Consider the following 17332-nt stretch of genomic DNA (forward strand, 5'->3'; position numbering starts at 1 on the left):
GATTCTATCAAATCACTGCCTATTCCACTTAAAATCTTTTTACCTCTGGGTCAGAAGCAAGATCGTCGATGACTAAAACAAACTACAAAATACGGAAACTCAAATAGCATAATTGTAAGTGCTCAAGAGCAAAAACTATTTTACACAAAAAAGTCAATAAAAAGCAAATGAAGTTATCTCTGCATTAGATATATTCATTTTTGATTGTCGTTTATAAGTCTAAAATGTAAATGCTTCCTTTTTCAAAGAATGCATTTTTTCGGCATATGACGAAAGGAAATACGAATACTTTTTTTTCAAATAATGTATTTGTCAGGCATAACACAAGGGAAAATATGTATGGTTCATATTCTCAATGTATGCATTATTTAGTTCAAAGAAAGGGAAGATATAATTCCTTTTTTCAAAGGATGCATTTCCTCGGCGAAGGCAGGGGAAGATTTTATTCATTTGTTCTATCAAGGTATTTGCTCGGTTCAAGGCAAAATTAGCTATTATCCCTTATTTCAAAGTATGCATCTTCCCCACAGTTGCATCAAAGAAGATATGGTTCCATTTTTCAAAGGATAGGGTAAACTGGGGTAATATGCACCCCCGGGGCAAAACGACCTTCTGGCTTTTTTAGCGGTGTTCCAGGAATATTTTTAAGAATGTTTACTACTGAGTTGGTAGCTCGAGATCCGAACTACATACTATCGAAAAACTGCTGTAAATGTACTCAAAAATGCCAAAGGGTCGTTTTGCCCCGGGGGTGCATATTACCTCAGTTTCCTCTACATTTGCCTGACAGGCATTTGTTCGGTTTAATGCGAGGATGGCAGAAGGTCCAAAAGAAGGCTTTCTTTCGATTCAAGCATTTACTCGCCCGGCAGAAGTTAAGAGAGGAAATTGTGGCTCCACCCCTGTACCCCGAATGCCATTACCCCGAAGGCCACCACCCCGTATAAGACAGTACCCCGAAAGCCATTACCCCGAATGGGACACTAGCCCGAAATCCATTACCCCGAAAGTCTATTACCCCGAAAACATTTCGAATCTGTACTTTTCCACTATCGCTATTTTGAACACCACAGATACCGATAAATCGTAAAATAACAATCTTTGAATTTGTTTAGAATAAAAGTTTGTACTACTTAGAGTTACTTAGAGAAACGTAATAAAGGTTCTTTTTAATCAACATTTCTGACTTTTCGTCTAATTAACTTAAAATATTAGTACATTCAAAGTTAATTGCCTATATGCCGGGTATTAAGCCACCCGGAGTGGAAATTAATTACTATGTCTGAAACTTGATTATGCATATGTACAACATGTGATAGATTTAGTTCGGAAAAGGTATTGGAGGGTAACCGTTCCTTCGGTGGGGTTTGATCCCACGACCCCAGTTCGCATGACAGGTGCTTTCCCTACTAAGCTACGAAGGACCTCCGTCGTCCACCGCAGCTTAGCGGGTACTGATGAAACCAAATTCCCAGCACCAGGTACCAGCCGATCTCTCGCAATACATTTTCAGAACTAACTCCAATACCTTTTCCGAACTCCGATAGAGTCGGAAAAGGTATTGTTTCAGATTTCTTATCAAGTTTCAGACATTAAAATATTATTCTACGAAATTATGTTCTGGAAAAGTTCTATCCTATAATGGTGTAAGCGAAGAGATAACACAAGTTCGTTTATTTGGTAGGCTGAAGCGTGTATAACACTTTACGGAGCCATGTTTCTTTGTGATATGGGCAATCAATATCATCTTATTATTAATTTAATAGGAGAGGGATAGAAGCCAACGTACTCGTAATGACTCGAGGTTAGATTAGCTTTTTCTTTGGGTTGGATGGGGCTTAGGATTCGGGATTAGGGAATTACAGCAGCTCATCCGGGCATTTGGCGTCAGGGACGGCGTGGACCTTTTTTCTATTAACATAAGGTGTACAGGGGAAATAATGCCTTCTTTAAATGAACGGTAACGGTCTAAGGCAGACATAGGAGGTAATGCCTTCTTTAGATGAATGCATTTGTCCGGTATAAGGCAAACAGAGGAGATAATGCCTTTTCAAATTAACGCATTTGCCCGGTTTAAGGCGAACAGAGATAATAATGCCTTCTTTTAACGATCGCATTTGTCCAATATAAGGCAAACAGAGGATAATGGTTTAAGGCGAACAGAGTTGATAATGCTTTCTTTGGATGAATGCATTTTTCGGCTTGGCTCAATTTAATTTAGGTTCAATTTGTGTCGTGTTTTGTTGTAATCCGGCGTGCAGTGCACACTGCTGGAAAATATCACAAAAAAGATAAATAAAAAACCCAAATTTATCCCCCAGTGGTGATTATGCCTTTCTCGATTCAATGTGTTGAATTCGAATTAGTATGGTAAATGCAATGTAAATTGCCTACATTTAGGCGGTTAATAGCTTTGATGCGATTATATCACGCTGCTTAAAAATAACTCAACTATGAGAGTAATGGATTGCGTCACGGCTAAATTGATTAATGATTTAAAATGTGCATGTACACAGCGTATTTGATAAAAGAAAAATAGAAATATTATTCAAACCGGATGAGATATTAGCAAACAAAAACAATAGTGTCCAACTAGGAAAGTTTCTCCGTCGAATGAAACTAGTTGCACTCGAATCGGTCAAGTCCTTCTATATGAAACGTGTTTAACAATAAAAATTCCTGGCTACACACACACACACACACACACAGTCAGACATGTGCTCAGTTTTTCGAGCTGAGTCGATTGGTATATAACACTATGGGTCTCCGAGCCTTCTATCAAAATTTGGCTTTTGGAGTGAAATTATAGCCTTCTGGTACAACTTTGTTGTACGAGAAAGGCAAAAAGAAATAAAACAATTTGGGCATCAATTCTTTGTTTTCGAATGGCTTGGGAATTTTGGAGTAATAAAATAGGAAATGTGCAGAGCCGTAGCGTGGAATTCCGGCGCCCTTGGCAAAACATTCATTGGGCGCCCTTTTCTACTAAGGAAAAAAAATATTCAAGGTTTTACATTTGGATAGAAATTTGAATTTCAGGAATAATAGATTGCAGGAAATCCTCCTAAGAATGTTGGATTTTCTTTTGCCTATTCGCAAAATATTCTGGGTCCTGAGCAAAGCCATGATGAGTGATTTGAGAAGAGTGGCGGGGATCAAAATAAAAAAAAAATGATCGCAATGGACTTTATAAATAATTTTTCAATTATTTCTGAAATCCCTCTGTATGGTCAAAGCAGTATGGATTTTTTGTTAAATATCTTGGCTGTGCATATGCACAGCATATGTTTCGAAATGGACAAATTGATATTTGCATTGATATTTGCATTGCTGTGCATATGCACAGCCAAGATATTTAACAAAAAAAATGGTTTTCGTACGGCCGAGTTGCCGAATAATATGCAATTAATTGTCAGTATGGATTGCTAAATATCCATAACATTCCTAAAAAAATTCTAAATATTTAAATTAATTTTCGAAGGATAGAAAAAGCTAACGCAAATCAAAATGAAAATATATTTTTTCGTGAGCCCACGCACTACTAGACCTAGTTGGGTAAATAAAATCCTAATCTGAAGTGAGATCGTCAATGGTAAGAGTCGTTGTCTGAGCTAGTTGGATCACGAAAACCCCTTTGGCCGTAATCACCATCGGCCCTATTCGGGTCAATAAAAATTTAAAGCCGGTCGGTGATTTGAAGGAATATTACTGGACTTAGTTACGTCAAACATATCCAACTCTGACGTAAGTAGACCGATGAAAGGAATCACCATAACCCTGCTTGTTACCCGTCTCTAAAATGGATTTGTTAATAGCCCAAATCGCCATCGGACCTACCCCAACAAGCATTGGAGCTGATAAAGCGTTAAAATATTTAGTGAAAAATAGACTGAAAGTCTACTCTAAAGTATACCAATGGTTTGAAGACATCATTGGACGTTAGCTTAATTAAATTCAGCTAAGAAGTGGGTTGATCAATTATTGGAGTCGCTATCGAACCTAGTCGCTTCAAGAAAAACCCTACTCTTGAGTGGGTTGGTTGATGACCGAAATCGACATCGGACCTATTCGAATTAAAGAGGCACACTTGTATCAATATCTGATAGATTTTTTTGGGAAAAAATCGTACTGAACACTTTACAAAACAAGTATTTTTAAGCTTTTCAACTCTTCCCTAGTAGCACAATTTTGGCTGATTTGGTTGCAGCAACTCTAATAGTCTAATGTGACTCTAATGTGGTCGCATATAAGTTACAGAAACTTGTCTACAACAAGTGTGTTACTCTGATTATAAATTCAAATTCTAAAAAAAATGCTTTGTTTTTTCACCACTGTGCTAGAAGGGACAAGTTTCTGGTTTGCTGAGATCCGAAAAGTCTAATTTTGCGGCCGCATGATCTTTTTTCGGATTATATGAATATTGTCTGAACAAAACAAGCAAATTTATCTAGAATTAGAGAGTTTATGACTGCAACCCTCTATAATACAGACAACAATAATAATCTTATACCGCCCATACTACTTTTTCCTGGTATTATTGGTATCGTTGGGATGTAGCCCCTGAATGAATGAGAAAAACTGAGTTATTTCAAATAATTTAAATTGAAAGTAAATTGTCCTCACTTTTGCATTACATTACGGTTCCGGAGGTTCCTGGGTGATAGGGGCAAAATGGAACTCATCCGATTACGCAGTACAGATATTACACTCAAATAACAATTTGAAGATTATACTTTTGGATTTTTTTTTATCAAACCGGCCCCATGTAACCGCTTCCGGAAGTCCCCGAGAAACCAGAATAGATGTTAAAACTTCAAAGTTCTATCCATATGACATGTTGATGTGAAAATGAAGAAATATTTTTGTTGGCTCTACATTCCTCAAAATATCTCTGCTGTAGATCTTTGGACTTCAAAGTTGATTTCTAATTTTTCGTCCCCTAACTAGTACAGTTGATCAATTTCTCATACGACGATACTTTTTTTTTCTTTATTTAGGAGACTTGCAGCCCGAGGCTGGCTCGTCTCCGGAGGTACGGTGATTCTTGATTTCGGCGCCCCCCCTAACGGCTGATGCCCTTGGCGGGCGCCAACCCAGCCAACCGCACGCTACGGCGCTGGAAATGTGACAAAATCGGAAAAAAATTTCGTTTTTAAAATTTTTTTTACAAAAAATGAATCAGTTTATACCTTGGGAAGGCAAAACACGTGAACAGAACCCATAATTTCTAGTTGAAAAGGCTTACACAATTCTTGACAGGTTCACAGAAATGATTCACAATAAATTAAAGGCGGTGAATCTTTTCTCATGAAAACCATTATTGTTTGCAATATTATTTGCAAAAATAAAAAGAACGACTTAAATTTTATATATTTTTTGGGATGACAAAATAGGTTGAAAACATTTTAAAATCAGGTCGAAAACGTGAATAAATCGGGGGTTGACAAAATCGTAGAGTGACAAAATCGAATATTGGTAAGCATCCGCCATTACCATCGCTAGCCAATTCTTAATTTTTGAAATATCACTTTTAAGTTTAATTTTATTACTAAATCTGAAACTCGATTTATGCATATGCACAACATGTGATAGATTTAGTTCGGAAAAGGTATTAGAGGGTAACCATTTCCTTCGGTGGGGTTTGATGGCACGAAACCAGTACGCTAAACAGGTGCTTTCTCTACTAGGCTAATTTTATTTTATTTCTCGATACGGACCAAATCCTAAGTTACCTATATTTTGAAAAAAAAAACTTTTGATTGCCTTCAAGGTTTTTGGAAACCTGCAGGGTTTACAGAAATTGCTCTCAATAAATAACGAACAACGATAATAGAGAGATATAAACCTCTTCGAATTATTACAAGCCATGAAACGAAAAAACGTAAAAACGGAATTAGTGTACGACCCCCGTGTCAAACAAGTTGAAATGTATCGTCATAATTGGTGCCTCAGCAATTGGTGCTTTTTCTAAAGGAATTTACCATGGAATACAGCCTCCCGAATCAAATTACTATCATTACAGCTTGCAAAACACGTCTCTCATGATATGCTACATATCGTAAGTGTGGTGTAGGCATACAGAGATAAGTGAGAGATTTTTTCAATTCGCTTCGGAATCAATCCCTGGTAAGGTAAGCAGAGCATTTTACTTCACCTTTTGAACGAGACCTAGTTTATGCACATTTTAGTATGCGATAGAATGTCACAATAACCTTGTTGTTTTGAGCAGTTGGTGCCATTGAAATGCTGAAATTATTTCAACAGATTCTAAAAAGTCTCGCAGATATCACATAAAGACGGCTACATGACCTGCAATACTGCTTTTGCTTTTGCTATGCTATTGCCATAAATCAATATTTTTCACTTTTTAATATGTTTTACCTACACTTATCAAAATCGAAAGTGTATTGCTATCTATAACTTAGATTTGTAGACTTATCAAAATAAACATGGACTAAACACTGCCTGTCACTGTCTAGAAGAAAGATAAGATTCCCACCTTATGCACTGGATAAAAGTGGGCGATAAACTGTGTTTGCTGTCTGAAATACCACCACGTCGTGATAATGTGTTTGATTTGACACTTTTTATGAGCCTGGTCCGCCGTCTCTAATAAATCCGAGCGAGCTGGTAGGCCCGGGTGAAACACCGGCAGATTATGAGTGAGCGTTTAAGCGTTTTATTGGCTATTGCTGGTACTCAGATTTGGAAGCCACCATAAATCACACTTACCTTCGAGTGCTTTGTTCCGCGCTATCAGCGCCAGCAGCATATCCGGATTGGGATGATCTGTAATGTCACTGCCGGTGGATCCGCTGGCGAGTGGTGATGAGTGGAGAAGCGGGTGGTGGCGTTGAGAATTGTGCACTTGTGGTGGCTGCTGTTTGGACATGGTGGACGTGTTCTGCGGTTGGCGTTCGATTCCGGGCATGTTGAGCATGGACGAGGCCAGAAGTGCATGGGACAATGGATGCATCATCGACTGCGACATGGACATGTGCGACAGTGACATGCTACCACCGGTGAGACCTGTTCCACCGGGAATACCGGCCACTGCCACAAGGCTCGTCGCAATTGACAAGGCAGACGACACGCAAACTGACATATGTCTACTTTCTAGTACAGCTTTTAGTAATTGTCTTCCATTGATACACTATCACTCAATGCATTTTTCATTCACTTCTACCGCAAGGTTTTGTTACATGGACAAACACCGGTATCGAAACGGGTTTGCATGTAATTATTATGATTGTTCTATTTTTTAGCTTCTGCCCATATCTCACGAAACAGTCTTTAAACTATCGACGCACACAATAATTGCTATCCGTGAAGGTGGTGTTTTCGATGTTATAACGCCCGTCTACATATTGAAAGCATTCTATTCAAACTTCGTTAAGTGTTAGTACAACGTGCTTCATTCTGTGTATACTGTACTAAACTCTCCCTCGGCATGCGCTACTCGCGAATAGCATAACCGTTTTTTGCTGTACACTCGTACGGATTTATTTCATGATTTATTATGCTATAAAGACATGATGGAACCACAGGATGGTTCTTTGCTATGGCTTTTGGAAATGATGCAACGGATTCACGATATTCCAGTATAATCACATTGGTGAGCGTACATTTATTATAACCTGTAAAAAATGAGAAGAAAAGTTTAAAGCAATATGTTATTTATTATTCAATTTTCTTTGAAACTCGTTAATTCTTAATTAGAATATGTTACATTATTAAAAAAAACAGATTAATCCATTTAACGTGCCTTTCTCGTCCATTACCGTCCTTGGGGGTGACAATGGGTCAAATTGGGGTGATCATGGGTCACTGTTTCAACTACTTAAAATGCTTGTAGAGTAGATTGAATGTATCTGAGGCAAGAAGACTAAAATATAAGAGACCTTTTTGAACGATTTTGCTCTACGACCTCCAGATTGCCGATGCGGGCGATGACCCATTTTCACCCCCAGACCCATTGTCACCCCCGATGTTTAAAAAAAATGAGAAAAACGAATTAGAGAGGCAAAACAACACTTTAGGGGGATATGTTCCACTATTTCCATCAATTGTCATCAATTTGCGTTGATTTGAAAGCATTACAGCAATTTCTGGAAAAAAAATCTCAGTTCGAAACCCAGATTAATCCACCTAGTGGTGACGATACCTTTCTCGTTCATTATAAAATGTATTGAGAAAATCACTCTATATAGTAAAGTTGAAATAGCGTTTTAGAGAGATAAATCCCAACATTTTCATTAATTTACGTTTATTTGGATTCATTTCATATATTTTTAAATTTTATATTATGGAGGTGAAACCTTTTGATTCACATATAATTTTAGAGCGCTTCAATTGAGCCAATTTTCAATATCAAACAATGGGACTGTATCCCCAATCGAATGCCACTTGTTGCAATTTAGACAATCGGCCAATGCAAAGTTTCAAGTGTGTCTACAAAATTTGTACACATACACAAATATACACACACATACATGCAAACATACATTACCTCAGTCTGACGAGTTGAGTTGATTGATATTTTAAACTGGGTCTTCATTCATTTTTCATTTTTCATTTTTAAGTGATCCTAAAATAGTTTGTGTTTTGTGGTAGGTCTCGCTTAAACTGTGGAAGCAAAAACCAAACGTGCCGCAATGAAAGGCTCAAGTTTGTGATAAGGAAATACCTGTACGGTTTACACCATCCAGAAGCAGACTGTGAATTGTTCAAACTAAGAAAGTGAAAAAATACCCAAGAACCAGTTTTATCATATAGCGCACTGGCTTTATCTATAGCAACCTATTGTTCGAAGCGTTGCGCTGGACCTGTTTACCAGGTTGCCAAATATTTTTTTAATATTCGTATCTTTTTTTCAGTTGTACATGGCTAAAAAGTAATATAAATATAACATACATTCAGATTATGAATGAAAATAATTATAGGGCGAACGAAATATTTTGGATTCTTTTCAATGTTCATTGACGAATATATCAACATTGAAAATAATGGGACAATAACTTTTTGGGATTTGGTGGTATCGACAAGACTCGCTTGTTTAACGGAAGGACATCGAGAGCTCGTGCGTGTGCTAAGGCCCGCATGTGAGGGCGTCAAATGGAGCTAGACTGAACTCACTTGTCAGAAAAGCAAGTCTCAAGTCAATAGTAAGATCCGTAAGTTAATTCCCTGTGTATCATTTTCGAGAGTACGGTCCCCGTACGTCGTCAATAATCGTACGAAGGGCCACACCCAAACCGAAAATAAGTTATTCTATTTAAATCCTCGCTCGGTAAACCGAAAAGGACGTAATAGAAAAGAGACTACTAACTTGAGGGAACGGTTACTCCGGACCACTCTCTTTTCCAAAACCGAAGGCATTCCGTCCAGCCATCACTCCCTCCACAGCTCTAGTTTACGTCATACGTATTGTGCAAACTTGACATTCATAGCTGAAGCGATATCTAAAACTACATCGTGCATGACAACGTCGATCGGCTATCATTACCACAACCTGTGACAAGAACATCGTTGCCATCTTCTCGGCGAAAATCCAACACATTATCAGATCGTGAAAAATCTGCCCTATTAAGGTACAGTGGGGAAAGCAAATATTGCAATGATAAAGCATAGAATTAATCCAATTCACTTCACAGTCATACAACGCCATTCAAATGATTGCATTAAATAATTAAAACATGAAATATTCAACCATTTCAACAAACGAGAATAAAAGTATTTTAACCTGAATTTGATAAACAATTTGTGGGAAAATGGTATTTATGGAGCTTAAATACAAGAATCAGTTTTTTAGAAGAAAATTTTTTTTCGAACCCTCTCGAAATTAAAATATGTTCAGAAACCCCCCCCCCCCCCCCTCAGACCAATTTTCTGGCTACGCCACTGACAAGAATCACTCCAATTACAGTTAGTATATCAACAACTATGTTTTATTTAGTCGAAATTGAGAAGATTCAGCCATTTGTTAATGTAGACTGTAGACTCTTTGACTGAAATCCTAAGTGAATTATTATTGAAGCTCAACCCTGATGATTTTAGGTTTGATGAATATTCCAAAGAATATTTTTTGTTGTGTGTCGACCCGATTTTGTCACCCCAAAAAAATTTGAAAATTTTAGTCGTTCATTTTATTTTTGTAAATAATACCGCAAACAACAATGATTTTCGTGAAATAACTTTCACCGCCAGTGGACCGTATACTAAGTATACGGTAAAGGCTATATGATCGCTCCAAAGCTCCAAAAACAAACTTTTTATGGAAGGCCCGGAGGCCCATAGTGTTATATACCAATCGACTCAGTTCGACGAATTGAGGTGATGTCTGTGTGTGTGTGTGTGTGTGTGTGTGTGTGTGTGTGTGTGTGTGTGTGTGTGTGTGTGTGTGTGTGTGTGTGTGTGTGTGTGTGTGTGTGTGTGTGTGTGTGTGTGTGTGTGCGTGTGTGGCGCACAAAACGACGCAAAAAATGTCACTCATTTTCCGGGCACTTATCCTCAACCGATTTGCTCGCAACAAATTGCATTCGATGCAGAATCCTTTCCCATTGTTTCCTATTGAAAATTGGCCATGTCGGACTATCGGATCGGAAGTTATGGCCAAAATACAAATTTATACGTAAAAATCGCGTAAAAAATGTCACTCATTTTTCGGGTACTTATCCTCAACCGATTTGCTCGCAACAAATTGCATTCGATGCAGAATCCTTTCCCATTGTTTCCTATTGAAAATTGGCCATGTCGGACTATGGGATCGGAAGTTATGGCCAAAATACAAATTTATACGTAAAAATCGCGTAAAAAATGTCACTCATTTTTCGGGTACTTATCCTCAACCGATTTGCTCGCAACAAATTTCATTCGACGCAGAATCCTTTCCCATTGTTTCCTATTGAAAATTGGTCAGGTCGGACTATGGGATCGGAAGTTATGACCAAAATAAAAATATAAAAATCACAAAAAATGTCACCAATTTTTCGGACACCTTACCTTAATAGATTCACACGCAACAGTTTGCAGTCGACGCAGAATCTTGTCCCATTATTTCCTATTGAAAATTGGCTATATCGGACTATGGGATCGTAAGTTATGGCCGAAACACCATTTTTGCCTTTTTATACGAAAAGGCTGTATGTTCGATCCAAAACCAAACTTTTACAGAAGGCCTGGAGACCCATAGTGTTATATACCAATCGACTCAGCTCGACGAACTGAGATGATGTCTCTATGTGTGTGTGCGCGCACGAAAAGTGCGAAAAGTTTAGCTCACTTTTTTGGAACTTATCCTCAACCGATTTAATTCCAACAAGTTTCATTCGACGCGGAATCCTGTCGTATTGTTTTCTATTGAAAATTTGGAAGATCGGACCATGGGCACAGAAATTATGGCCAAAATATACTATGTGTTATAAAAAAGCGAGTAAAAAAGTCTAGCTGTCTTTTAATGGACTTACCTTCAACCGATTTACTCACAACAAATTGCATTAGACGCGGAATCCTGTTCTATTATTTTCTATTGAAAGTTGGCCAGATTGGACTATTACCTTAGAAATTATGGCCAAAATACTTTTTGCCTTTCTTGTGCAACAAAGTTGTACCGAAAGGCTATAATTTAAAAGAATTCTTTCCGAAAACGAACTATCGGATGCTTCCACACTGATACACTTCCCTCCCTCTTCATACGGGAGTTTGGCAGAAAGACGGTCATGAGATCATAACAAATATTGCCCTCCGCTCGCTTGTTGGGAATGACATTTTCGTTTTCTTTTTGTGTAGTCGGAGCTTCAGTTCAACTAACATCCAAAAGTGATATCCTTAAAATATATGACTGGGTAAAATAAAACAGGGGTATGTACGTCAAAAAGATTGGAAAAGAAAACAAAAATGTCGAAATTCTTATTAGCATATTGTAGATCAAGCTGAAAACAATCGCATTTTCTCGCATTTCCGGACGTTGCAACTGCATCGCGAGTAGTGCGCAACTGTGCCATAGTCGGGCACCACTCGCGATGCAGTTGCGGCATCCGGGAATAGGACAAAATATGATTTTCGGTTTTCAACTGGATCTACAATATCTTTGCCATAAATAATCTGATTTTCATAGAAAGGACAAAGAAATTTGTCTTTTTTACTCCTAGCTACTAGCTCATCTATTTTCAAGCACACACAATTTACGAAGGTCGAGAAAGGCACCATCACCGCTAGGTGGATTAATCTGGGTTTTTCTACTCTAATGGCTCTGCATTTCAACTAAGTGCGCTCTTAGCATTTCAGCAGTTTTCCCTGCCAGCCATTGCGCGAATATGCTGCCTGTATGGCAAGCACAATGGATACACTATGCCCAGGAAGTCTAGTATGTTTCCTACCCGATAACATCCTGGACCGGTCCGGTACTCGCCATCTCCAGAGTGGCAATCCCAGCGAGTTTTCCTCTTGGTCACACCCCATCAGATCGTACTCAGCCTCTTTCGTCCAAACACACCTAGGTCCCAATCTCCAAGTGCTTTGCCCAGCTCTCCTTATTTATAAGTTGGCAACCCTTCCCGGTTCGCGAGAAATTCGAGAAAAGCCAAGAAGCAAAATTCTTATCACCTGTTAATGTTGGCGTAGTATTTTGCCCCTCTATTTACCCAGATTGTTGGCTCAAACGGATTCCGTTCGAGTTCTATGGTAGCTACCTGCTATCGGCATTTTATTGGACGGGTATTAAAATATAAATTTCAAGTAAGTTTACACGCGCCTATATAAACCGAGATACCGGTAGCTTATCATTTCGTGGATATATAACCTGTAACCTAGACGGTGCATTTGTGGCTGAAGAAATACTACCTAGGGCAAAACGACCAACCGCTGCAGTATGCCTTATTGTGGTGTAAAAAACAGTCGTTTCTGGATGTAATATAAACAAACGTTTGCTGTGAAATCTCGATTGGTTTGTTTGCTGAAACACTGGCGTTTTCAACTTTGTTCTATTAGCCTGCCGTTTCATGAATACACCCAACCGATGATTGTTAGATTTTCTATTCTGTATAAGAACCTACCAAAACCTATATAATAACTGGGCATATGCGAAAATGCTAGATCGGTTCAGTAGTTTCCGAGTCTATAAGAGACAGACAGACAGAAATTCATTTTTATGTATATAGATTGGTGAGTGAGTCTTGTATGTCCGATTCTGAGCCTTGTTAGGACTCTTTGGTCTGATGGTACTTTATTGTCAACCTATGAATCTGTAGAGGGTTTTATTTCACGAAGTTTCACGGTCTCGTGAGAAATGCCAAACCTAGTCCCAGCGTTGTCGTATGGTCCATTTAACTTCTTTCATTGCATATCTGGCTGAAATCGGTATTTTCGGAGGTTGTTTCCTTCTACCTTCGTTAGCTAGTCGGTCGGCCCTAATGTTGTTTTGGATGCCTACATGACTTGGTACCCAACAAAATAAAACTTCTTTTTTTCTGGATGTCAGCTTCGATGTATTGGATCCATTTTATTCAGAACTTTAGTTTTATTCAGAAGTTTTTTTTTAATCTACAGATTAAGTTCAACACCGATTTTGGATCCATTTCATTTTGCCCATTTCTAAAGCTGGAAGACAGCTGACTAGCAAAGTCAGAGAGAATGGCTAATCAGTTATCTCGGGTTAATTTGACTGCTAGTTGGATGGCGTATGCTTTAGCTGAAAACACACTACACTGTCTTGGGAGAGCCAAGTATGGAATCCGATGTTAATTTTTGGTATTGTGCCCAGTCTTCTTTATCATACAATCATTTACGTCTCGCCACAGTTCCGGGAATTAAAATCCGGATTGGGAAATGGTCACTATTACAGGTATCTGGTAGAACAAGCCAGGATAACTGCGATGCAGAATGATCCGAACACATTGATGCATGACGTTGATCCAGTAGCTGGATAGAGACGAGTGGGCGAACCGTCATTGAGGATAATTAGCTTGCAAATTAACATTTTTCTGCAATGAACCGTCCTAGGGAGTCCGCGCTTTGTGAGCTACATGCTGGGTGGTGAGCGTTGAAATCCCCGAATGCAAGAATTGGTTCTAGTAGTTGCTCAAAGAGAGTATCCAGTGGTTCACAGATTTGTTCAGAATTAGGCGGTAGGTATCGAAAGAACTGTGATAGGCTGGGGTAAATGAAACCGGACAGCGATTACCTGGAGATTGGTATGAACTCGCATGCGCTCAAAAGGTGTTCTTTCGTGAGGCCGACACCGGTTAGCCGGGGATGGTTAGGACCGCTCTCGAGCATACGCGTATAGTCTTGGTTGATGCATTCAGCGCTTGCCTTCGTTTCCTGGAGTACTATAACAGTAGGTTGCAAGTCCAAGTCGAGTTTTTTTAGTTCACTAAGATTTGGACGGAGGCCGCGAATATTCCATTGTAGTGCAAGACATCTGTCCTTAGTGGTTTCACCCTCCGAAGGTGAAGGTTTTTATTATATTTTTATTAAGGAGACTTTCAGCCCAAGGCTGGCTCGTCTCGTAAGGTAAAGGTGATGGCGTGGTTCTTCTGCTATCCATTAATTAATACGGGTTGTTTTTCAGAGATGAGTGGAGATTACTGCTATTGATGATTTATTTTATTTATCTAATTTTGCTAAACATATACTGTGCATTTGACTTACCAGGCAAGAAATGACAGCTAACTGAAGGCATTATTTTTTTGAACTTGAGGACGACCGTGAACGTGATCCAGTAGTCTTTTGGTTACGCATTTCTGACCGTGTTGGCTGGGCAATGTCGGCATTCTGTTTTTCGGTACATGAAGGCAAACTCTGCTAGGTGCTGTGAGGTTAGGAAATCCATAGAAGGGGGCGAGTTCCTGTCGGAAGTAATCTCCATTGAGGCCCCAGTTTGGTCATCACTGGCAGTAGGCGTCATATTCACCACATCGAGAACGCTGATGGGCATTTCGTTCGTTGTCATCGGTATGTTAGATCTGGATCTTTGTTGTTGCTCGTCCGCTACACTGAATCTGCGGGTGCTGCTGCGTCTCACTCATTTTTCCTCGGTGTAGTCCTGGTTAGCGACAGAGTTCTTCACGACATCAGCGACGGTCAGTCGCTCATTGACCGATAGCCTGATCCCGAGCAGCACACATGTTGCTCAAAAGTTTCTGTGACCCATATGCAACTGAATTGAGTCACATTTGAGTTGCTGAAACCAAATCAGTGTGGATTATGCTGCTAGGGATGGATTTGTCATATTCCGAACAGGTTTTCGAATAGTGGACGTTGCGGCCGCTGTGTTTGCAGGTAAGTGACTAGGGTAATTTTTGCATCCACGACAACATTCGATGGAATCGGTTTGACGAGCTTCATCCGGAGAAGTCTTCCCATGTTTCTTCTCGAATGAAGAGGATTTCTCCGAATTCCCTCCGAAGCACTAGCTGTTGGTTACTGATTCTTGGTCGCAAGTCGAGTAACTTAACCACAATAGTACCATGGACAGTCTTCCATGGATAGTGGTATGGTGTATAACTTCGCTGTTGTATAACTGTTCTGTGCAATTTCTGGTGCTTCGGTTCACCCGACCCGACACCCGACCATTGGTGATTTGAAGATGTTTGATCCGGGATAGTTCAAAGAAAAGTTTGTGAACAATAAGGTTAGATATGTCGGCATTCTTGAGTTTGATCGGGACAGTTTTGAAGTTAATAACCAACGTGCGTTCGACCGTAGAGGCCATTTGAGGGCGGGGACTGGTTCCGTTGGTGGAATTGAAAGAACTTTATGCCTACGAATTTTACACATGTTCACCATATAAGCATACATGGAGAAGCATGGTGCATTGTTTCATCAACTCCTCCTCCATTTTGTGCAAAAAATTAAAGGTTTATAACATACCAGTGTTGGGGGGTCCCGTAGCGTAGTTGGCTACACGTTCGCCTTACAAGCGAATGGTCATGGGTTCGATTCCCAGCCCCTCCATCAAAACCCTCATCAGTCGCCGGATGCGCAGCCTATGCGGTGGCGTATTGGGGTGCGTCTATTTGTCTATTTTTCAAGTTTTTAAGCCGCAATAGTCATAAAATGGCGTATTTAAATAATTATCTAAAGCTTCATAGAACATGGAAAAATGTAGAAATGCAAATGAAAAAGAATTGATGATAAAAACATTTTTAAGGAATTGTTGCTATAGAACGTGACATATCTCCAAAAATAATGAAATTACGAACTTAGCGTCTTCGACAAAGTTTTTCATGGAAAGTTTTGCTACACATTTTGTGAAGGCACGAACCTTGTATGCTGAAAAATGCTTACAAAAAATCGACTGTACGTTTTAAATAATAATTTTTTTCGGAAGCTATTTCCGAAAGATCGTCAGGTTTTTAGAATGTGCATAATAGAACAGATTTGTAGAAGTAGAAGTAGAACTCGGATTAAAAAAATCGTATTTGGCCATCATTTTTGACCCAGTCTATTTTCACTAGGAATTAATATGACATGACTCCACGTTGAATGCATTTTGTGGCGGGCAGAACTGTTAAATGCCCGCCTAAATCTTATTGGAAAGAATTATTTGTCGTATTCTTCGAATAAAATATCACAAGTCAGTCAAAATGACTGGTGTGGTGTGGTTTTTCCGAACCCTGACCAGATGTCGTTAGTAGTTGCCTAATAGGCCCTCGGATGTTTGATTTTCACGAGGTGAATTTTGGCTAATGGCAATTAGAACGACATGTTTTAAAGCGTTGAAATAGAATAAAAACCGAAAATCTACTTGTTTGTCTCCGCGTCAATCTTCAGGCGAATGTTCGTCATACTAGAAGAGACTTTACGAAAATATCTATTTGGGCAGCACCTCTCTGACAAATTCGGCAACATGACTGTTTTCACAACAAATTTTAATCCTATTTTGAATTTCAAGATAGTTTACTGCCGTTTAGAATGATTTTAAAAATGTACATGTACCACTTTTACTGTCAACGTTTATCGGTTTCTGTTTCCTTTTGTTCCCATTAATAGTGGTACATGTGTAATTTGTTCCAATAAACTTGAAATTTGTCATAAACTTCGCTTATTTTTCACTACTATCTTTAGGAACATCAGTCATAACATGATGGTACAGTTTAGTTGCAAAAAATTGCAAATATGAATTTATTATTCGATGTTTTTGGGAAAATGCGTCTCCTGAAAAATTTACTCAATGTAACATGTACCACTTTCGCTGGCACCGGTTCATTTATCACTTATCAACTACAAACTAATTTTGAACATCTTATAACCTTATATCAAAACCCTTTCGAATTACTTCAGTTGAAATGCGGCTGAGTAATAAACATTGGAGACGGAAATAAGATTACTG

At 39.0% G+C, this 17332-nt stretch overlaps 1 protein-coding gene across 1 annotated transcript in view; it reads right to left on the minus strand.

Annotated features, from left to right (window-relative positions):
• Positions 1-17332, minus strand: part of LOC134213316 (LIM/homeobox protein Lhx3) — a 132062-nt gene that overhangs the window by 114126 nt on the left and 604 nt on the right. Inside the window, exon 2 of the mRNA XM_062692273.1 lies at positions 6733-7637. Within this exon, the coding sequence (XP_062548257.1) occupies positions 6733-7105 (373 nt within the window). The 5' untranslated portion in view covers positions 7106-7637. The remainder of the gene's footprint in view (positions 1-6732; positions 7638-17332) is intronic.

The sequence above is a fragment of the Armigeres subalbatus genome, chromosome 2, assembly GCF_024139115.2.
Source record: "Armigeres subalbatus isolate Guangzhou_Male chromosome 2, GZ_Asu_2, whole genome shotgun sequence".
In the NCBI taxonomy this organism is placed as follows: Eukaryota; Metazoa; Arthropoda; class Insecta; order Diptera; family Culicidae; genus Armigeres; species Armigeres subalbatus.